Here is a 23526-nt window from a genome sequence, read left to right on the forward strand (position 1 = left end):
CCCAACATTGAGCGGTGAGTTGGTGAACCAGAGACTGGAACCGCTGTTTCTGCGACTCTACGTTCAAAAGTGTGCGATTTCTGGATCTACGTCTTGATTGGGAAGTCCTGCCATCTTGATCAAATCCTGTCGAATGTAATGTTGTAAAGTTCAGGGTAAAAATCTCCAGACTTGATCGAACTTGATTCAGTGTACGCCGTGTAGTCCTCGTGGTGCAGAGCGTTCACCGGCTGACCTTAGACCGTGAACAGTGTAATGACCCTTTCACCTATCCCAGAATGCAATATCACACCGGAATTTGTGCATTACTTTTCATGGGGTATGCATTGTAGCTTCTTTATTTTTATACCATCCTAAAGTTAAAATGGCAATGATAAAAGCCTACACTTACTTTTTTGTTAGGTGTATCTATTTCTGACATAGGTTTCCTAACAAATAAATCTTTTATTTTAGTTCTCGACAAAGCTCATCACCGAAACACCCCTATTAAATAATATCACTTCAGCCGAATCCGGACGTGAGCTCGGCCCGCGAAACCTTCCGAAACACAAATCTGAAAATGGCTGATGACGATGTAGATTTCTCCCATTCGTCCACACTGTTTACAGCCGACGATGGCCAGCCGGTAACATTTTACATGCGACCTTGTGACGCAAGAGCAAGGATCCGCCCGATTGTCGAGGTAAGCTCGAATATTAGTGGTATGCTGCCACGCCATATGCAATGGTACATGTTATTGTTACGTCTAAAAAAAATGAAGTTGCGGTTTCTGCAGTTCCGTAGCCCACCACAGCTCTCCCTCACAAAATCGCCGTTGGAAGCTGTGGACTATGGAACTGCAGCAACAGGCGCCAACACTGTAATTTGTTGAGGGATCGTGATTCACTCTGTAAATAATGAAGGTAGAACCACATGGAACAGAGTAATTTTGATGTGCAATGGTGTTGTTTATGTTGTTGTTGGGTAATAAAAAATTGAAGAACACAAAGTGTGGCCAGGCGGATATATATCCGATATAATATCGTCACTTCGCAAAGCCCCTTTGAGGCGTTGATACAACAATCATGGGGGCTTCGCGAAACCACAATCGAAGCGCCTATGCTTTGAGGTGCCAAGAGGTATCCAGAGGTCTCGGCCAGTAGGGGAGGTCGGAAGGGATATGATTGAATTAGCTTTCCCATGAAATGTAAAATCTTGGCATCATTTTACACGTGGTATAGCCGCAAACTGATGACATACGTACACCGTACCATAATTACTAGGAATCTGTGTTTTGTGTACGGCGATTTGACTCAATCAGTTTGTGGGTATACCACTTGTAAAATGGTGCCAAAATATTTCATCAACATATGCTTTCTACACGTACTAGTTAGAATTTGGTTGCTATTTGGTGGTCAAATAACATTTCGGGAACAGCGCAGGCGTGATGTTTACTGGGTAGTTTCTATAAGTGTAGTTTATGCTACGTTCCGACGTTCTCTTCTGTAGCCTAATCAACAAGGTAAGAAACAGAATTATCCGGCCTGCAAAGAAAACTGCCCGTTCCGGTCAAAAAATAAACACGAATCCTACAGTCAGATACCTCGTTCGACGCGGAAGGCTCTCGACTGTCCAAAAAGCACTCTCATGTCACAGTCAAATGAAAACTTTCGGAAAAATCTGCCGTGTTTTCACCAAATAGGCATTTCTGGCGTCCACCGTTGTAATAACGCAACTCATTATCATTGTTGAGGGATCGTGATTCACTCTAACATTATATCATCATATCACAGTCGAGAGCCTTCCGCGTCGAACGAGGTAACTGACTGTAGGATTCGTGTTTAGTTTTCGACCGGAACGGGCAGTTTTCTTTGCAGGCCGGATAATTCTGTTTCTTACCCTGTTGATTAGGCTACAGAAGAGAGCGTCGGAAAGTAGCATAAACTACACTTATACAAACTATCCAGTAAACATCACGCCTGTGCCTGAACGCATCTAGATCAGCCGTTGTCAATGTCATCATGAAGTTACGTTTACGTGTATGTGTTTAAACTTTGAGGAAGGTGGCAAACATAACGCCAATGCATGACATTGAGATTGCTTCAGCATGAAACCTTTGTGGGAACTAAAATGAAACACATCCAGCGACAGTATACCACGTGATTTTGACCAGTTCACGACATATATGCGCGAGCGATAGCGAATGCACACACGGAATGAACTGGTCGAAACAGAGTGGTATACCAGTGCTGGGTGTGATTTACTGCTATTATATCATAACAGTATATTGAAATTCTGACGTGGAACATCAAAAAAGGATGTTTTATCTAGTCGCAAATTGGTTTCTCTCTCTGCAGTGTTTGTATTATAATGCAAAACTTTAGCCCTTCACCTGCCAGATAGTATGACTTCGCCATTTGCCACGTCAGTAAAAAGTGGTATATGAGTCAAAACTGTATGTATTTTCACCCACTTGGCTTAGTATGTTATAGCAGCTTTAGTCCATAAAAAACATGTTTAAAGTATCACTATCTTCAGGGACCTTCAAATCTTCATGTCTTTATTGAAATGCACCATATGGGACATGTTTTGCTTCACCACTGGTGTCCAGTTTTAACCAACTTGACCTGATGGTGAAATATGAACTTGCCAGGAAAAGGGTTAATTTAGTTTGGAGGCATACCAAAACTGTGGAGAGGTTCTGGACAAAGATTTAGTATATGTTGAGTTCGTATGTACAATTAAACTTCCTACAGTGTCTACTCAGTAACAGTCGCATGTCAATTGATACAAATTACTGGTACAAATGTCATAACTCTTGCCTCAAGCATTTAGTCTGCATGCATAGAGAGAGTAACACCAGAAATTCCATTCTTTCCTAGCATGGCGGTGGGACTATTAGCAGCAAGTATGACAGAAAGTGCATAAAGTGAGTATTGTCTTCCCTATGTAAAAATCTTTTTCTATTTCATCATCATAGAATGTACCTTTACAAATTTATCTGTAACTATTTCCAATTCATTGTGTCATACTGATGGCAGTTAGTACTCACATTTGATCGATTACTTGACGATGTAATGTGGTCAGGGGAAACATATTCTTCAGTAGCTATAGCAAAATACTACATAGTACTCTCAGGCAGGCATCAATATTTCACACTTTTGAACTTTTGTTAAGGGGGAGGGGGAAGGAATTTCAATGTAAACAAAGAAATTTCGATTCATGAACTTATGCGACAATCTGAGACTGAAATAAAATTGGCTTCAACACAACAGTGACAATATTGAAATACCGGTGTAATACTGTTGATTTATTTATTGCCATTATGCATAAAAAATACGATGGAAATTGACTTTTCATGTGCCCTTCTGAATGTGAAAGATTAAACTTATAAAAATTCAATAAATATATGTTCAAAACAATTTCAGAGTAAACAAACTGATATATACATACATGTATTATATTTCCATATAGGAATGTTTATCATATAATGGGAAAGTGCATATATAATCCAGGTCAAGTTCAGGTGAAAGATTACACCATATTGTACATTTTCACCAATTGATAAACTGGCAAAGAATCTCAGGCAACCTGTTGCCCCTGAAATCCTCAACATTAAGGCATATGATATGTGCAACCTATTTATGTAGATGTGATAGCTTCAACTCAAGAAATTACTTCCGTGTTAGACTATCTCACAGCCCCTCATCCGCTATGCAGCTCTATCCTCAACCATATGGTGATGCGCCCTCATCGGTCTTTCTAGCAAGCAAGGCTCACTGAACCAGCTGGGTTTCGCCGGCTTCACCAGCTTGCTGAGCCGAGCTTTGCTCAGCTCAACTGCTGAGGGCGCTATTGTGGTCTGAGGTGAAGCCAGTGAGGGGCTGTGAGAGAGTCTACTTCCAATTCCATGTATGTTTTGCATTGACTTTAGCACCACGAAATACTCTGTGGCAGCTTTGCCACAACCTCTGTGACACTACTTCAACAAATTCATTTAATTAGATTATCCGTTGAAGATGAGATAAGGCATTCAGATGACTATATCTCAATTAAGTACATCGAAGATTGTGCCAAGGAAAACAGGCTGCTGCCGCTGGACTCATACAGGTACAATTTTCATTCATCATGTAGCAAAAATCTGTAAGTAAAGTAAACACACGATAGCATGGCACACTGTGTCAGTCTCTTCAATGATGAAAAGCCAGTGTACATATCAGCAGAGTTTGCACCATCTTCTGTCAAAACAGTAAACAGTAAATGAATTTTGATGTAATTACTGGTACCATCAGAATAGTATTGATGAAGTTGTCCCTTCTCACCAAGGCCGGGATCATCTTGAGTAATAATGGCAATATTGACTGTACTTGACGGTGCATTGATATTAAGATTTGCCTGCTGAAAAGTAGAACAATCCCTAGATAAATTTAAGCATTTTATGAAATACATGAGTTACACCACGCATCAGCCTTTTCAAACGCACGGTAAATTCTAATTATATTTTTATTCTTTCTATACACATACTGAGTCATCTGCATGGTAAAGTTCATTATTTGTATTTTTTCAGATTAAAAAAAAATAAATACCCCTGCATGTATCTACCCTTGCAACATAATATATCCTGCAGCTTCATTCCAGTGATTCATAATCTCCAAATCTGATTTCAAATTCCAGACTGAAAAAGCAAGTAAGGTCACCTTCACCGGTACCATCACTGTCCAGTTCCGTAATCAGCCTATCAGGGTAGGTCAGCCTGAAAATGATATTATTTCATAAGCAAAATTATCAGCTGTAGAACTTTTAAAGCAACGTACATATACCAACAAAGAATGAGATGTAAATTGAGGTGTATGGAGAACGGCATGGTGTAAATTATCGTAAATTATATCATACCAGTATATTGATGGCGCAAATACAGTGATCTGTTGGTTGAGACGCAAAAAGAACCGTAGTATATTGGCAATATACCACGGCTGGCATATGCGCGAGCTCTTAGCTTGAGCAAAGATCTGCTTTTGTCGTTCCTCGCCATAATTTCAATATACTGTTATGATATATATAGCAATAAATCACACCCAGCAACGATATACCTCTCAATTTTGACCAGTTCACTCCGTATATGTACTCGCTATCGCTCCTGCATATATGTCCTGAACTGGTCAAAATCTCGTGGTATATCGTCGCTGTGTGTGCTTTATTACTTGAGTACATTACACCGGCAGCGAGATGAGATCATCAGCAAAATGTTTGATTGTGCCTATTGTACCTTTAAGTTTGTGATGATTTCGGGATGAAATAATATAATAAATAAAATAATACAATAATATAACAGGGTTCGCACTATCAATCGCCACAGTCGCAAACCCTAACCCTAACCGCCCATTTGTTTATTTGTACAGATTTGACTTTAATTTGTCAATATATTATAGCAGAGATGTTGATCTTTACCAAACAGGGTGCACGTATAAAATAGAACCACCTTAAGTACGTAATTAATGGTCGCAAACTTACCTAAAAATCCGGCATTTTTCCCCATAGGTAAACATGGCATAAAAACGAAAGAATCACTTTTACATTGCTTTGCTTGTGCCACTCCTTTTCGCCTATTTGTACAGCGTTGACTTTGGTTCTTTAATATGTTATAGCAGAGATGTTGTTCTTTCTAAAACAGCTTGCACTTTTAAGATCGTAGCACAGCAAGTATATTTAATTCTGCACGGTAATCATGTGATAAAAACCAACACTTTACCATGTAAGTCTATGGGTAACGTAGAGAACAAGTTGAGGTAGCATAGAGGACCTCAAGTGGTCCGCTACATTACCTCTAGTGGTCCTGGACATTACCTCAAGATGTCCTCTACGTTAGTTACCTCAGGAGGTCCACTATGTTACCTTTAGACTTTGCCTGCTAAAAACTTAAGCAAAACAATGCCTTGATCATGCCTCTCTTGTTTGCTTATTTATACAGTTGATTCTCCAATATGTTATAATAGAGATGTTGCTTTATTTAAAACAGGAATCACTTTTAAAATTACACAATGTTAAGTGTGTCAAATAGTCAAGACTTTCTTTGTCAATTCGTATACACTCAGCATAGTTTGTGTTGTTTATGGCAGTGTTGTTTGTTTATTTGTAGAGTTTTGTTATTGATGTTTTAGTATGTTATGAACTTGATACTTGTCTTTCTAAAATTGGTTACAATTTTTAAATCAATGCACTGGAAGTGGGTGCATTTAGCTCCTAAATATAGCATACCCAAACCCAACTTTTTTATTCACTGCGTCTAAGTCACAATTGGTTTAATTACATATTTTGTTACACCACTGTTTCCTTTGTTGCACAGTTTTTAAATTATATTTTCTGCTATTGGCCTATTCAAAACAGGAAGAACTTTTGAAATCGGACCATTGTAAATACGTAAGAACATTGCAAAAAAATGCAAGATTTTTGCAAGAGAAGTCGAAAACACCCTGTTTTCTGGGCTAAGTTTGTGACACCACTGTTTGTTTATTTGTTTATTTCTGAGTTTGAATATTCTGTATGTTATTGTATTGTTTTGATCTTTAGAAAACAGTGAAAATTTTAAAGATTAAGTCATGTTAAGTCTTTCAAACAGTGTGACAAACTTTACATGAAAAACATCATATTATGGAATGTGATGACACTTTAAGTTATACCATGTTGACTGTACTTTGTTTGGGCCACACCAATTTGTTCTGCTGCTATGTGACATGTGCGAGGCAAGAGACCTGGCTAAATCTGACCTGGCTAAATCAGACCTGTTGGTCAGCACCTGAGTAACTGTTGACTTGCGCACGATAGTGGTTGTCAACTTCTTGGGACTCACACCAGCACACTGCAGGGCAGCGGCCAACACTTTTGCAAACGAACTTGAGTTATGTTGCGTACCATCGTATGAACAAAAGAGAGGGGTGTTTTGGTCATTACCCCCTGGCGTCCGGGGCAGCACCTTCTCAACAAAGATCTTCATCTGTTTATGAAGAGTCACCGTAAACACAACTCTGGCAGGGCCAGATGTACTTGCAGTTTTATGTTTGGAGATGGTTACGACAAAATTCTCTTCGATTCTGCAGGCCCTTACAAAGTCCTGGACATGCATGTTAACAAATACTCCAGACCTCTGAGCATTGTCCAGCACCATTTGAACCATAAAATGGCCCGACATGATGCCAAATGGTTCTTTTGGTATGATTGCATCGCCTTCTTTGGTACTGTACTATACCAAGAGCTTTTTTGCATGAATTGCCACCTTACATGTTTCATATTCATAGCGTAGAAACTCGTCAGGAGTCAGCTGCATGTATTGTCATTTCTCCTGGAATATGGCTATTCTTTGCCCTATGGCCTTTTCTCAGGCTTTGGGCCCATGTCTTGCACTGGTCCATCATCAATGAGCAGTTCTTGAGAAGGTTCTTGTGCTCAGTTTCGAGAAACTGATAAAACATCCTTAACGAATAAAGATAAGACCGTAGGGTTCATGCTTCTGGTGGAGGTGGTCCAGATCGTGTTGAACGGCCAGCTAAGAAATGGACCTAAGCCAGTCATCACCCTGCTCTGGGTGAAAGTTCACAAGCATGCTCTACCGCAGCTCTACACCAAGTGCTGCCGCTGCTCACCCCAGCAGCACTTGGGAGAGCAGTGACTCAGTTTCCACTCAACCTGGCTGTAATAGAAGCTACGAAGAGGGTGATGATCTCTAACTAGGTGAGAGGTCACATCCAGGGCAAACAATAACTGTTGCCCTTTCTGGCTCTGGAGCCACTTCTGACGGAGGTGGTCCAGATCGCGTTGAACGGCCAGCTAAGAAATGGACCTCAGCCAGTCATCACCCTGCTCTGGGTGAAAGTTCACAAGCATGCTCTACACCAAGTGCTGCTGCTTCTCACCCCAGCAGCACTTGGGAGAGCAGTGACTCAGTTTCCACTCAGCCTGGCTGTAATAGACGCTATGTAGTGGGTGATGACCAATCCCCAGGGCAAACAATAACGGCCTCCCTTTCTGGCTCTGGTGCCACTTCCGGTGGAAATGGTCCAGAGCGCGTTGAATGGCCAGCTAAGAGACAGAAAGTTAAAGCAACCAAAACAAGGACAAAGATGACATGCCCTGACTGCAAATTTCAGATCTTTAACCTAAAAAGGCATTATGTACAGTGGCATAACCTTTCACTGGGTCAAGCGAAATCAAAACTAAAAGAATACCATAAAAAGAAGACTATCGCCCATGATAGGTCTCTTGACCTGGCATCTCGTTCTTGCCGCTTGTACAAGGAGTGTCCCATGGACTTTTGCATGGCCAAAGTCAAGCAGCTAGACCACCACATGAAAAATGTCCATGGGCTCAACTCATCAAGCCCAAGATACAGTTTAATTCTTGCTAAGGCTCACCGCAAGGCCAGATGGCAGTCCGTGCTCATACGCCAGGCCAGAGAGAGGGGTGATAATTTAGAGATGGACAGGGGAGAGGAAGTGAGTGGTGGAGGAGAAAGAGAGAATAGAGAGAGACATGAAGAGCAGACAGATAGGGAAGAGGAAGTCAGCGGTGGACAGAGAGATGAAGGAAACAGGAGATACATGAAGGGAATAGAGGGGTGACAGACGGAGTAGGGGGCAGTCAGCCGTCTGAGTTATCTGCAAGAAAGAGAAAAACAAGTGGCTGATGGGCATGGACAGGGGCAGAAAATCGCAAAAGAATGCAAGACAACACATGCGGCAAGCTGCTGCTATCGTTAAACATGTACGAGGAATAAAGAATTTAGATGACAGGACAAAAATAAGGCAGTATTGCGAAGAGGGTGCAAAAGACCTTGAGGCAAGTGGCTCCAGAGCCAGAAAGGGCTGCAGTTGTTGTTTGCCCTGGGTGTGACCTCTCCCCTAGTGAGAGGTCATCACCCTCTACATAGCGTCTGTTACGGCCAGGCTGAGTGGAAACTGAGTCACTGCTCTCCCAAGTGCTGCCGAGGCACTTGGTGTAGAGCATGCTTGTGAACTTTCACTCAGTTGAACAAATCCAGGCTCCCACTCACTGTCTGAATAATCAGAGGAACTCTCTATCTCTGAAGGTAGGAAGTCCGAATTGTCCACAGAATCATTACAGTTGTCACTAAAAGACTCACTTTCCTGCGTTTGAAACAGGTCCGTCCAGCTCTCTTCATTAGAAGACATTGTAACTGTACTTTTTTTAAACAGAAGTGAAAAGATTTAATGTCAGAAGTTACTAAACATGCAGTCAATTAATAACAGTGTTCAGTAATTGCATAGATTGCAATGGATGATCACCATTTTGCAAGTCAGGCAAATTTCAATAATAGCCTATATATAAAAGGCAATATTAGAACTCTTCCTACAGTTTTTTCTCTTACCCAGGATGCATTTTGATTTGAATGAGCCGTTTTTGATATGATATGATATGATATATGATATTTTGCAGGTCACTGTAAAAATCAAGAATGACAACTATTTCATTTACATCTTTGCAAACTCTCTCGAAGGTTCTAACTTGAAAACTGCACTTAGAATTAGTATATCTATGGCTTTAGGCGTTTTTGCATATCATTATCTTGAAAAAAGAGCATCAAAACATACAAATGTACTAAGGACTGTTTAACACTACTTTGTTTGTGCCACTCTCGTTTATTTATTTGTACAGTTTCGAGTTCCTGGTTCTTCAGTATGTTGTTGCAGAGGTACTGTTCTTGCCACGCGTGGCAAATGCTCGTGACCGGGTGCCGTATTTGGGATCATTCGATTGACCCAAGACATCATGTTCGAAATTCACGTCAGTCCTGCAGTCCGAGACTGACTGTTTTCCCCGAAGAACCAAGAGTTTTGACATGCGGGTGGTCCTTGTGACCGACCCAAAATATGTACTGGATTATTTCTGTAGCCTACTATTCTCACAAATAGTCTGTTTTATAAATAAATGTACATTATTTTCCGCAATGCAAATTTTCCAGCATAAATGCTGCAAGCATCATGCGAAACATTTAACTGGATTAAGTCAGGGTGCAAGGGTAATTGAGTTCACGCCAGCACAACATATTCCAAATAGCATGATCATCGTTAATAACGCTGGTTCCGTCACTTTTAATGTATCAAAATCATCCTTACATCGGTCAGATTATTGAAATATTCAATCTTGCCTTTGAACAAAATAATTCATTGCTCTGTCGTACATTGGCTGATGATCAATGGAAGAGTTCCTGAGCATGCAACTGACAGAATGGAGTGATGATGTTGGACTTTGACCGGAGGTTAAATGGGTATGCACGAAAAAGTTTCAAGATCCCCAGTGTGAATACTCCCGTCCTTGTATGCTTCGTGCAGTTTCGAGACACCCAAACAATGCAAATGCATTACAAATGCACGGTATGATGCAGCAAGCTACAATTACCAACTACAAATAGTTTATTGATTGTTCTTAGCTGGGAAAGAAACTAGGTTTAAGCTAATTTACAAAAAAAAGAAATAGGAAAACCACTGAGAAGAAACCAAAGACAGGCAAACCACGGTCTAGACCAACATCAAACAAAGTATACAGCAAGATTTTGTCTGTGCATGGAGGTAAATGTGAGACTCCAGAAGATGAGGCTTCATAAAATATGCAAATGAAAAAAAAATGCACATGATATTTTGTGCAGTATTTCTTGATATATGTCATTATCGTCTCCATAGGGAAACCATTGTACGGAAAAAAATGATATTGCATAACTTCATTAATATGCAAGCCACACTAACCAAAATCTAATCAGTTCTTGCAAGTAGCATATTGTACCTGTGTATCAAATCTGACTTGAATCTGTTCAGACGTTTTTGAGTTATCGTGTAAACAAACAGACAGACAGACACAGACAGACAGACATCGCTATGACATTAGCCCACGTGTGTGAACATGTGAGCTAATAATATAATATTGTGCCTTTAAGTTTGTGATGATTTCGGGATGAAATAACAGAGTACTTGAAGATGGATGATAGTTTAGCTTATCTATCCCATGATCACACTTAATCTGATTTATATTCAGTTCATTTTCAAATCTTTCAAAAACGCAGACATCATTGATAGCATACTTAGTTTACACTGGATTTTAAACCCTAAAAAATATCACCAGATTTCGCCAACTTAACTGTCACTCATACGATCAGAACGAGGAGATTTTTGAATCTCACATTGGCTTTGTTTATGAATGGAACGTTTGCTGATACTAGTGATAGCAACGTGTGTAGTAACCAGAATGAAGCTGGTTCTGAAATGCATGTGCTTGCCTATGTTTGGTCAAAGTGTGCCTGGACATGACACTTAGATATTATTCCCTAATATTTTTCTTCATTCAGTGAAGGAAAATACGAGTGCGTAAATGACCGTGTCACCATGAGTCGAAGACTAGTGGTGACACACGGCCATTACGTAACGAGTATTTTCCAAGCTGAATGAAGAAAAATAATAGGGGATAATATACTTATCACATGCACAAGCCAAGAATTTGTTATTTGTTATTAAAACACAAGGACTAGTGGATGTATTTTGTCAAACTCTAATAATCATGATTAATTGTTACAATATTTTCACGTCAGACACATTGTGATCGTGGGAGAAATACCGGCTGCCTGTTTGTTTATATTGACAAGCATACCAAAGATCGACGCAAAAAAAGGTCCAACGCACCAAAATTGATGACATAGACGTGGGTTGTCGTGACGTAGAACGACCAGAGAATAAATCTAGTATTTTGTGTTCGGAGATGACAAACTTGGCTTTTGAATGTGATAAAGTAAATTATTAAACAAAAGTGAGTGTGTTTTTCCCATAGCTTTACACAGGAACGTGGCTTGAGGTATATGATAATGTGTGTAGTGCTGTTGTACACTGACCCTTTTCTGATTCCAGCAGGCGAACTGCTTACACAGAGTCAGAGGACCATGCCATTCTTTCATACTTAGCCAAACATCATTATGAACAGTTGGGTGGAAACAAAATTTGGAAAAAGATGGAGCTGTTGAAAGCAAGTATTGTTTCATTGCACTTTTTTGTGGCTTTCTTGCAATACATTGAATGTGCAAAAGTTACTGTAACCTAATTCATACGTCAGATAGACATGAGCATTACAGCACGGGCATTTAAAGCTCCACAAGCTGCAGCTTTTGATGACTTTCGCATAACTAGTATTTCAGCTTTTTCATGAAATACCTTTTTCTTGATCTACTCCCAAAATTAGTTGACTTTAACTGGTCAATATGACCCATATTAGTACATGTTTCCAGAATAGGTGATCCCCCCCTATTTATACAATGCAGGATTCAGGACAGATGAATATTCCACATTGATAAAGAATCATTAGCATAAAATTTCAATACCGAAACAATGCTCATTAACATAATTTGCATAAATGAATACTAATATGCCCCGTATCTTGCACTAATAGCTGCTATTAGGAAAATGACACTGCAGATTTGCAGATATACGTTGTACCATATGCCCATCATATATCAACATGTTGCTATTGACAAAGTTTATAATGTATTTGATCTCATTAATGCAAGAAAGTTAATTAAACATTAGAAATGGTAAACACTTAAAGACAAACTCCACCAATCGCCTATGAAATCATTTGTTTAAAAATATTGTCCATCATGCCATCTGCAAACTAGATTATTTATTAGTTATATCAGATCAGTAGTTGTAAACAGACCCCATGTACTGTTTATACAAATAAGGAGAGAAACACCATTACCATTACCCAACACCATTAGATGGCACTGCACAGGTGTAAAAAATTCTGGCTCTAAAAAGTGAAATCTTTTCATCAAAAGTGAGTGACATGCAATAAAGCTTTGGCTGTGGTAATATTTGCACCTTGCATTCATTTTCCAGTAAACTTATTTCTCTTGTAGCTGCCATGAACTTCACTAGGTATGACTCTCAGAACTTTCGACAACAGAGGAATCAAATTGTAACCCTTTGAGCGCTGTAATTTTTCCCACCAAAATTTTAGTGCAACATTTTACTAAATTTTATGGATGTTTCAGAATTTGTTTTTATAATTTTTGGACAAATGTATATTACATTTCATTGGCTACACTTTTTTTATCAAAATTTTAGCAAAAGGATATACTTAGTATTCACAACATATGAATATGCAAATAATGCAGTGTTATGCTGAAAATACCAACGTCTTTGATTTTCTAAGCTGTAGGGAACACTCTGGTTAACTAATGTTGCATTATTTGCCTTTGATTTTGCTTTTCTGCAGCTGACGGATCATTCATGGCAGTCAATGCGGGATCGTTTTCGGAAAAAACTCAAACCACAGCTTGATGTTTACATTAAACGGCAGCAAAAGGACAAGAAAGAAATTCCAAAATCACCAGATGAGAAACCTAAACGGAATGATAAAGATGGTAAGTACAGAGTCAGTTTCTCTATATTGGTTCTCTAAATATATTGGTGCAAGTAAAGCGATTGTTTGTGCTCATACCGTGAACAAATATAAAAGTTTGTGTGATTTTGTGAGATTCTGTCATCGGTTGACCAATACAAAATTGAACAAATTAGTTTTATTTCAGCAGACTTGTTTCAGTGGCCTTCTTCAGAATACTGCAGTAAATACAAATGAAAAGACATCTTTTGAAACATCAAAAATGTTGTGAATAGAGGAGTTGTCCTTATTGCAGTGGTAAAGCTTTACTAGCTATTTGTTGATCCAGTGCACAAAGGTTGCATACTTTAGCAAACTTCTGTGTTTAAGGTAGCATGGGCTTCGAAATTGAAAGACGGTTTTCTCTTTTCTGCTCAAACTTTCCTGAAGGAAACTTTCAGCCATTCTCTTTTAAAAGGAAGAAAAAATATCAGGGTCACCCAGTGAATTTTGGGACTATGGAAACAAATGTCCTAAATTTACCGATATTTGAAATTCGAATTGGCGAACAATCCTTGTGTTAAGGTAGCCTTAAAAGTGAAAGACCTAAACTTTTGCTCAAACTTTCCTGAATGAAACTTTCAACCATATACCAAATCAACACCGTGCAAACTTTGAAACTGCGGAAACAAATTACAAAACATTTGCAGTATTTGAAATTCAAAATGGCCGCCATTCATGTGTTAACTCCATGGGGGAAAATAAAAGTTTGGATTTTCGAAAAACTAAGCTGTTGAAAGTTTTTCTTTATCTAAGAGCTTTAAACTGAGCCCCCACAAGTGGTAGATCAGAAAAGAAGTGTAAAAATTTGAGAGTCCAACTATCTGTCCCCGAGGCGCGTTCTACCTTAACTCTATGATAAAAACTTAAAGTTTCTACGTTGGCATAAATAACATGGTCAAACTTTACTTTTTCCAAGAGCTTCAAAATCAGGCCCACATGCAGTAGATCAGAAAAACATTGTTAAAATTTTAGTTTTACTATCTGTCTTCGAGGTGCATTCTGCCTTAAGGTAGAACACTGACACCTCGGAGACAGATATTCAACCTTTCAAATTCTATCAATTCTGTTCTGATCTACCACTTATGGGAGCTAATTTTAATGGTCTTAATGTTAGAAAACTTTTCACCATCTTAGTTTTTCAAAATTCAAATTTTTTTTCCTTACAGAGTTAACTTAGGTATGGTGGCCATTTTGAATTTCAAATATCTCTCTAGAAATAAATTTTGTATGGAGACCCCTGATTTTTATTTTTGATTTGGTAAGAGAATGGTCGAAAGCTTCATTGAGGAAAGTTTGAGCAAAAGTTTAAGTGCTTCACTTTCAAGGCACATACTACCTTAACAGATGTGCCAGGAAAAAATTAATTTTGTTGTAGTTGCAATCAAAATGTAAATGTAACATAAAATTGTTTACTACAGACGACAACATCTTTGACACCTCTGTTGAGATTGAAGAATTTGACAGCTCCTGTGAAAACAGCAATGACACCGAGGAGGATGTCATGAGCAATTCATCCTCCTTTGACGAGCAGCTATACAAAGCAGCTGAATCCAGTGAGGCACAGCAAACGGAGGAGGATGGGAAAGCCAAGATGAGCGATAAAGATGTGTTCAAGAGTCCCATGGATGTGATGCCACAACGTCTGAAGGCCAGGAAAGGCCAGGCCTCCAAAAAGCCTCTAAAGACAAGTACTCCAGTAAAAGCACAAAAGGGATCCACCAGAGAAAGTGAAGAATGTGATTCTTCTGAAGAGGATAATCAGGGGGTTACTCTACGACCGTCAGACTCACCTCACAAGGTCATTGAGGACAGTCATTCTTCAGGTGAGACGATGGGAACTTCTTTGCAAGACAAGTCTGGCAAAGAATTCTGCAGAGTTACCAGACAAACGGCCAGTAAAAGTTCATGCGGTGAACTACCCAGCAAAAGTGACAAGGAGAGGTGGACTGACTGTTCAGATGGGTCAATAGGAGGGAGCAAAAGTTCAAAGATCAGAAAAATCCGCGAGAGTACCCAGGACAAACGAAAAGGGCAAGTTAGAACAAGAAACGAGATGAACACTGAAGGCGATGAGGTGAAGAGTAAGAGGAAAAAGCTGATGCTTCGCCTGCGACCTTTGACTCCAAGGAAATCAAATGCAGTTGATCGGGAATCATGGGAAATAGTAGGAAGGGAGAGTGCTGATGAGGTGGATGGAAGCAAGCAAAGTAGCAGCAGCCAGACCGGACAAGATAACGAGAGTGCTTCCGAAAGTGAGGGGGTTACAGTTGCTAGTAGACAATCACGGAGTCAAAAGAATGAGCAGAATGTGAGAGGCACAGTTTCTAGGAAACAGACAAGTGAAAGAGATGAAGATGCTGGAACGGTTGCTAGGAGACAAACGAGAAGTCAGAAATGCCAAGATGATGAGACAGAAGTAGTTTCTAGGAGACAGACAAGAAGTCGGAAAGATGGAGGCGATGTAAGAGAAACAGTTTCTAGGCGACAGACAGGTAAAAAAGACAAGGATGATGAAAAAGTCACTAAGATACAGACAAGAAGTCAAAGAGGGGAGCCACAAGAGGAGAATAATACAATTCCTCCAGGAGAGGAACAATTGAATGAAAGACGGTCTAAGAGAAGGAAAATAACTTATCAAGATGAAGAACAAAGTATTGATAAAGACAGTGAAGATGACCAAGAACCAGATGCAAAGAAATTAAAAGGTATGACATAATTTTAAAGTGCGGCTGTCGTTGTGCTGTGCATGTGTAACTTTTTCGTTGATAAACATAAATTTTTATAACCATAAGTCTTCTCAACTTCAATCCAAGTGAGATGGAAGCAGTCCCTCACTTTGTAAATGCCTCTGTAAGACTCAAGATCATGCAACAGTAAAATATTAAGAATCGGAAACGAACTTCAGTGTGGTGTTTCTTTTTATGAACTTGTGTAAGGCTATGAACATTGAGACAATGCACTCAGCTCATTATGTTGCTGAGTATACTGCACGTAGTCAAAGTGAACAAATGAGTTTTGATCACGCACGGTCATGTACACAATGCCATGTACAATACAGTAATAAAACATCACTAAAATGATCAACATTGTATATATATTTAGACCAGCAACAAGCACAATGCCTCACACAAAAAGTACACACAAGACCATGATTGGCAAGCCAGAGAAGGACACAGGAGATGCTGAGAACGGTCACTGCGTTGATGTACACAGATGTGGAGAGGCCCCATGACGCAGTCGGCCCCCATGTTGATCACAATTGCCTTTTAGTGCGTGTCTATGACCTTTTATTGCAGTCTAGTAATATGTAGCAAGAAATAGTCAAATGACAGGGTAAAATAGACAAAACGAGCAAGTTTTTGCAGCATTTGACACGAAAATCACACGGCTGCGCATAGGGATGTGTTGATAGATCCTGTGACTACAACGGTCATGCCAGTGATCGAAAGGCCTAGTGTAGGTTTACCGGTGCTACGCAAACTTTGTTGTTGTACCTCCTGATCGCCGGGCAGGTCTGAATTCTGGTTCAAATGAGATAACCCCACAAAAAAATCTATGAAGGAAAGGTCTTTCGCTTGACTTGAGTATTGTGCAATAAAAATGTGCACATACAGTGCCACATGTATTACAATAAAGATACAAATACATGTACATGTGCAAGTCAAGGTTACTACGTACATGTATGTATCACCAAATGGTTGCTGTGTGACTGTACTAATAAATGTAGGCTTACAATTCACAGGGGACGAAGACAGGGCAATTAAAACCACAAACGGTTCTGCTTCACTGAAATCCAGCCATAGACTCCGAGATTTTGTCATGGAAGATGTCGATAAAGAATTTATGGGTGAGAAAGTAATTTCCGTTCATCTTAATAAAAGTGTCATGAAAGTTTGTCTTTTTTTGAACGTATCTGACTGAGACCATGCACGAATTGATTATCCAGTGTAGCTGCTATACATCGTGCAGTGAAGTTCTCTGTGTTTGCAAGACATGTTGACAAGGCAGTAGGGTTTTGGTGAGAATCAAGTATATAATGCATCAGCCAAGGTACATGAATATGATTATGCTCCATTGATGATAAGTCATTGTCATCAGAGTCACATACTTCAACAATGCTCATCAATGTACATGACTGAACAGCAGTATGCCGCGCTTCAAGAATAAATTGAATGAAGTAGCAGAGGAAGATAAAGAAAACCTAGACACTCGTAGTGACTCAACAAAAAGAAATAGTCCCATTGAGAGTACTGAAGACTGAAGTAACGTATGAGTTACCGTAGTTCTATTACTTTTTAGTCCCCACGGACACCGTCCGGGGGGACTTATAGGTTTGGTCATGTCCGTGCGTGTGTGCGTGCGTGTGTGCGTGCGTGCGTGCGTCCGTCTGTGCGTCCGTCCGTCCGTTCACGCAGATATCTCAGAGATGCCTGAAGCGATTTCATTCAAACTTGGTACAAGGATTACTTCATATGTCATACAGATGCACGTCGATTTGTTTTGTGATACGATCCAATATGGCTGCCAGGCGGCCATTTTATTACGATTTTTTCATGTACAGAGCCATAATTCAGGCATGTTTCAACTGATTTTATTCAAAGTTGGTACAAGGACATTGACCAATGTCATAGATATGCATGTCAATTCTTTTTGTGATACGATCCAATATGGCCGCCGTGCGGCCATTTTGTTACGATTTTTTCATGTACAGAGCCATAACTCAGGCATATCTCAACCGATTTTATTCAAAATTGGTACAAGGACGTTGACCTATGTCATACATATGCACGTCAATTTGTTTTGTGATACGATCCAATATGGCCGCCAGGCGGCCATTTTATTACGATTTTTTCATGTACAGAGCCATTACTCAGGCTTGTTTCTACAGATTTTATTCAAAGTTGGTACAAGGACATTGACCAATGTCATAGCTATGCACATCAATTTGTTTTGTGATACGATCCAATATGGCTGCCGTGCGGCCATTTTGTTACGATTTTTTTCATGTACAGAGCCATAACTCAGGCATATCTAAACCAATTTTATTCAAACATGGTACAAGGACATCGACCTATGTCGTACATATGCACATTGACTTGTTTTGTGATACGATCCAATATGGCCGCCGTGTGGCCATTTTATTACGTTTTTTCATGTCCAGAACCATAACTCAGACATGTATCAAGCAAATTTATTCAAAGTTGGTACAAGGAGATTGACAATGTCATACATATGCATGTTAATTTGTTTTGTGATACGATCCAATATGGCTGCTGTGCGGCCATTTTGTTATGATTTTTTCATGTACAAAGCCATAACTCAGGCATATTTCAACCGATTTTAATCAAAGTTGGTACAAGGACATTGACCTATGTCATACATATGCACATTGATTTGTTTTGTGATTCGATCCAATATCGCCACCATGTGGCCATTTTATTACGATTTTTTCATGTCCCGAACTACAACTCAGACATGTATCAAGCGAATTTATTCAAAAGTATTTTTATCACAGACCTAATGAAGAGGACTCTATCCTCTCTGAGGACCTGTAATCAAAGCACCCATTAACAAGTGGGGACTGTGTCATCAACGATGACTTGTTACTTTATAGCATATAGAAGCCTTTGTCTAGTAGAATTTTGCATGACAAGCTAACAACATGTGTCATCTTGGTTTGTCACGCCAGGGTTTAACCTTTTGAACTCTGACCCCCCTGGTAACCTATGACATTCAGAGATTTACATTGTCTCAGGGTTCAAAGCTTATTAAGGAGTATGGGCAGAACATGATGTAAGTGTGTTCCCCTTGCTTGTTACATTGACATGTAAAAGTTAGCAACAGCAACTGTGGTAAAAGAGTTGTGTCGGCTGTGTTTACCTCAGAGGAAAGGCACGTGAAGATTTATTCTCACATCACGTTGACATGCATTCAATGTCTGCTTGTGTTGCAGAAAGCCAGCCACAGTCTAGTCATAATGGTGATCTGCTTGCGTCAATTGACAAAGATGACAAATTGAACTCTGACTTGCATGAGAAGTGTGACGCCATACAGGTAAAGTTTTCAAATATTATTCACGAATGAGTAATCTTAGTGTCCTAATTACCATTTAGACTCATACCATTTTGATGTTGTTTTTGATTTAGTGCCGTTCTCAGACTGCAGATGACAGAAAGACCTAATCGTTGGGCTTTCTGTTTTCTATGATTTCAGGAATACAGTGGTGCACAAATTATGCGTTGAAAATTCAAATTTTTCCAAAAAAATGCAATACAAGGCCTTTTCTTCTAGTCATAATAGCCATATTGCTACCCAAAGTATTCCTGTGTTCCCTATAATATGGTGATGCAATGATTTGCTTTCCATTCTAACTGTCATCAATCTATTCCAATCTTCAATATTTTAATCTTTAAGCTGTAAGTTGTAACTTGTCACAAGAGTCACCCTCAAGTTCAAATGAAGACATTGGGATGACAAGGCATATGATTAACTCATTGTACATACTTTTGTATTCCATACATTTATGCTGGTTACATACCATTACTCAACATAATTGTGCCCAGTTTGAATAAAGATGTCGGCTGTGTGTGGACAGTGCCTGCAGGTACATGAGCAGCATTGTGAAATTTGACATTTTAAAAATTGGCAGCACTGTGGTTGATCTTCTAGCCAAAGTCCATTTTAGTTGCATATTGGGATAGCAAGTAGGGGTATACAATCATTGTATACATGAAAAAGACATTTCTTATATCTCCAACGAGAGATCGGATAGATTAGAGAGCAGACTGATATATTGTGTAAAACATACAGAATCAAATAACCACCCCTCCATGTATTCCACTACCTTGTTCCGTTGATTTCTCTATTTCCCATTTCTTCAACCCAGGCGATAATGACAGACTTTGGTCTGTCCCTGAAAGCCGCGGTTATGGCCATTTTCATGTGCAGTGGTAGTGTGCGTGCGGCCAGGTACTACTTGGTTCATGGGAAAATGCCATCAGGTGAGTTTTTGCAGTGTTGTGTTGACAAAGAGATTTGTCCAATATTTGCTGAAATAACCGTTATACTCTGTCCAAATCATTAAATTCATGGCAAATGAAAAGTTGCAATTATTTCGACGACAACATTGGTGAACAGAGTAGGAGCATTGCTAATCTAGGACCATTCCTCAGTTAATGTATACGCTTCCACTGAAATCTTGGTGAGAGCGTAGTGTGTGCCATGACCAAGGAGAGGTCATAGACTAGAGCATTGCTGAATCAATGAGAGAGATTCAGACTTCCTGCCACAAGTATCTCAACCTATGAAGTCAAATTCTTAAAATTTCACTACATTAAGTTGCCATTTAAAGGCAAACAGTCAGGCAGTTGCACGAACTGAGACATGAGATCTGCACGATTTGCAAATTCTTGTGACCAGCTGATCTACCCCTGTCATGGACATAATATGTGACAGTATGTGGCACTCGCACAGAGGCAAGGCTATAATTAGGCATCAGCTGTTGCACTTTGAGTGCTGTGAAACCACTAAACTCACCGATTATATAGAACTATTTTCGAATTTTTCTGAACACAAAAAATCCTGTGACACTTTTCGTTCCATCTGTCACCATCAACAATATTAAAAGGTTAAGATATTTCATCCAACTTCAATATCCTTCTATTTTGCCGCATTGGAAGGATGTCCAGCGTGGTGCGCAAAAGATGAACAAAAACTGCAGAGCTCCGATCCAGCTGACATCCGGGAACTGCAGTTGAAATACGGAGTCACAGAAGTGTTACGGCACATGACCTTCCTTGATGACGTCACTTCAGAAGAAGAACGCTCTGAGAGTGATAGTTAACGTTGTATAAAGAAGAGCTTCTTGTGAACTGATTCCAGTATCAAGAAGATAAACAGAATTTTGTTAAATGAGGCTACGTGTTCTGTATTTTTTTCATAATCCACTCGTTGTTTATTTCACATTGCTGTCACCTGGAGTGATTAGAGGCTGTGAAAAATTAAAACATGCTTGACAAACATAACTCTTTGCACTTAGTGGCTAGGGGGCTGACCGTTCTAACACTAAGTCACTAACACTATTTCGTTATCATGGGCAAATGTGCACTAGCTATACGCCACATCTATGCCATACATGTATGAGAGACTTAATCAACATTGAAATCTTTTCATTCAGTGTTTTTTGTTCAAAACCCTGTCAACACTTCAAACTTCCAAAATTTAATGTCAGCAATTCGTTGCATTGAGAAAACTTTCTCAACACCATCATATTCAGACTTGTTAGATTTTTGCACTTCAAAAAATTTTTGTTAAGGGCTTTCATGTCAAATTCAATGAGTGTTGTTTGCCCAGCATTGATTTCAAATTTTCAGCGGTCCTCAATGTTTTACTGTATACAGCAATTTACGTACCTTGTTACTTGTACATGTTGGAGGTGTGTGAAAAATACTTTACTATGATAGATTTTTATTCATAGAAGTTCAAAGTTCATCGACAACTTTTCCAATGAGATAGGATATCAGGTTATACAATTGGTCATTGAGTCCAGTGTGCAGTCATTTAAATGGATAAGGTTGCTCATTTTGTGAAAACAATGAACTGAAAACGAACCCTGAAAGCAGTTATTTGTAAATATTACCATTGATTATGAATATTGTCCCTGTGAGACGTCGGTTTCTCTAACTTGCTGGATGTTTTCATAAGTGATATAGGAAGAGAATTTTGACTTATTGTCTCAGACTGTAATTGCTAGCACTCAAAAATTACAAATCATGCAAGAGCGCAGCTACCAGTAGTTTCAGTGTTTCATGATATGATACGTTATGAATAAGCTGGTTGATATTTTTATGAAGTATCAACTGATATATTTTACATAAATTTGTCACTGCCATTGAGTCATTAGTTTGAACTGCAGTGTGAAATGTTGGAATCCAGTCAGGCTGGTTTAAAGTCCTGAAAAGGGACCAAATGTACGTTCAATTTTTTTTAGGGAAAAGGTACCAAATCATCGTTGATATTGTTGGCCAGGGGACTGGTTATGTCAATGGTGTATCATCCTTCATGGGTAAGAACATTTGTGAGGATGAAATGCGTAATAGCAGGTCTCCTAAAACTTCCACATAAGGTGAACCTTTCGTTGACTTGGAAGCAACATCAAACCTATCCATTAGGGACACTGTAGGAAAACAAAGTATGGAATTTCCTTTCCTCTTTTACTGCCGTGGTTTGGCCCAACCCACTCATTATTTATGGTGACCACAAACCTCTTTATTAGGGAATGGGATTGAACTGGGTAAAGGAATTTAGTAATCCCATCATTGCTTTTCACCGGAGATGGCTGAACAAAAAAAGCACCATCAATGCTATTTACTGCCAGCACAGGTATGCTGCTTGCAAAGCTATTTCAGAAGAGAATAGTCTATATAGAGTTGTTTCACTGTATTTATTACTGTAGTCTGTAATATTGCAATGCATTACTACTTGATGATTGTCAGTTTTTGAAATGGAAAAGGAATTTTTTCAGTGATGAATTGAATGAATAAAGAATAGTTGTTGTTACTGTTCATTTGCAACAATAAAGTTTGTCAGTCTGTATATATTGGGATAGTGATTTCTGACGTTTACTTAACTTACCCCAATGCCTTCCATGTCATCTCTAAACCCCATTGAAATTCATGTGGAAATCCTGATCTTTGAAATAATGAGAAAGTGAGCATCAACCATGTTTGTAGATTTCTGCTGTTCCAGGGTATGGCTTTCCTTTCTTCTGACGGGGTCTCCAGGACATGACTGTCAAACCCTTGCGATGTTTACTGGCATATCCACTGCTGTGTTGCATGTCTCCGTGTATCACACTAGCCTACTGATTGTGACAATTCTCACTTGCACCAAAACAAGCTGTTCAAAATTTGAATATGATCCCTGTTACTGAAACTGGAAGATGAATCGGCATTTCTCAAGACCATACATCTGTTCTATGCGCAGTGTATGAGACTTTCCAATGAGAGCGTTTAATACCAATGCTTCTCTTCAAAATAATTTGTGCATCAGTTGTTGTGTGTTTTGTTTGTTTGTTGTTATGATCCACAAGTGTTGGTCAGAGATACTGTTAAT

The 23526-nt window shown here is 39.3% G+C and overlaps 1 protein-coding gene across 3 annotated transcripts; it reads left to right on the forward strand.

The window, feature by feature from the left end:
- Positions 1-504: 504 nt before the first annotated feature.
- LOC139131385 (telomeric repeat-binding factor 2-interacting protein 1-like) lies at positions 505-22992 on the forward strand. Of its 3 annotated transcripts, none has more exons than XM_070697409.1 (11): positions 505-682; positions 2862-2908; positions 3985-4089; positions 4654-4722; positions 11883-11997; positions 13246-13393; positions 14832-16118; positions 17141-17260; positions 19367-19467; positions 20300-20414; positions 21093-22992. In XM_070697409.1, the coding sequence occupies exons 1-11, from the start codon at positions 560-562 to the stop codon at positions 21254-21256; spliced, it is 2394 nt and encodes a 797-aa protein (XP_070553510.1). In that variant the 5' UTR covers positions 505-559; the 3' UTR covers positions 21257-22992. The 3 variants fall into 3 exon arrangements, with proteins under 3 accessions (XP_070553510.1, XP_070553513.1, XP_070553511.1); XM_070697412.1 differs by having other exon boundaries at positions 17156-17260; XM_070697410.1 differs by having other exon boundaries at positions 11886-11997.
- Positions 22993-23526: the final 534 nt, after the last annotated feature.

This window comes from Ptychodera flava, chromosome 4, assembly GCF_041260155.1.
Source record: "Ptychodera flava strain L36383 chromosome 4, AS_Pfla_20210202, whole genome shotgun sequence".
NCBI classification, from domain to species: Eukaryota; Metazoa; Hemichordata; class Enteropneusta; family Ptychoderidae; genus Ptychodera; species Ptychodera flava.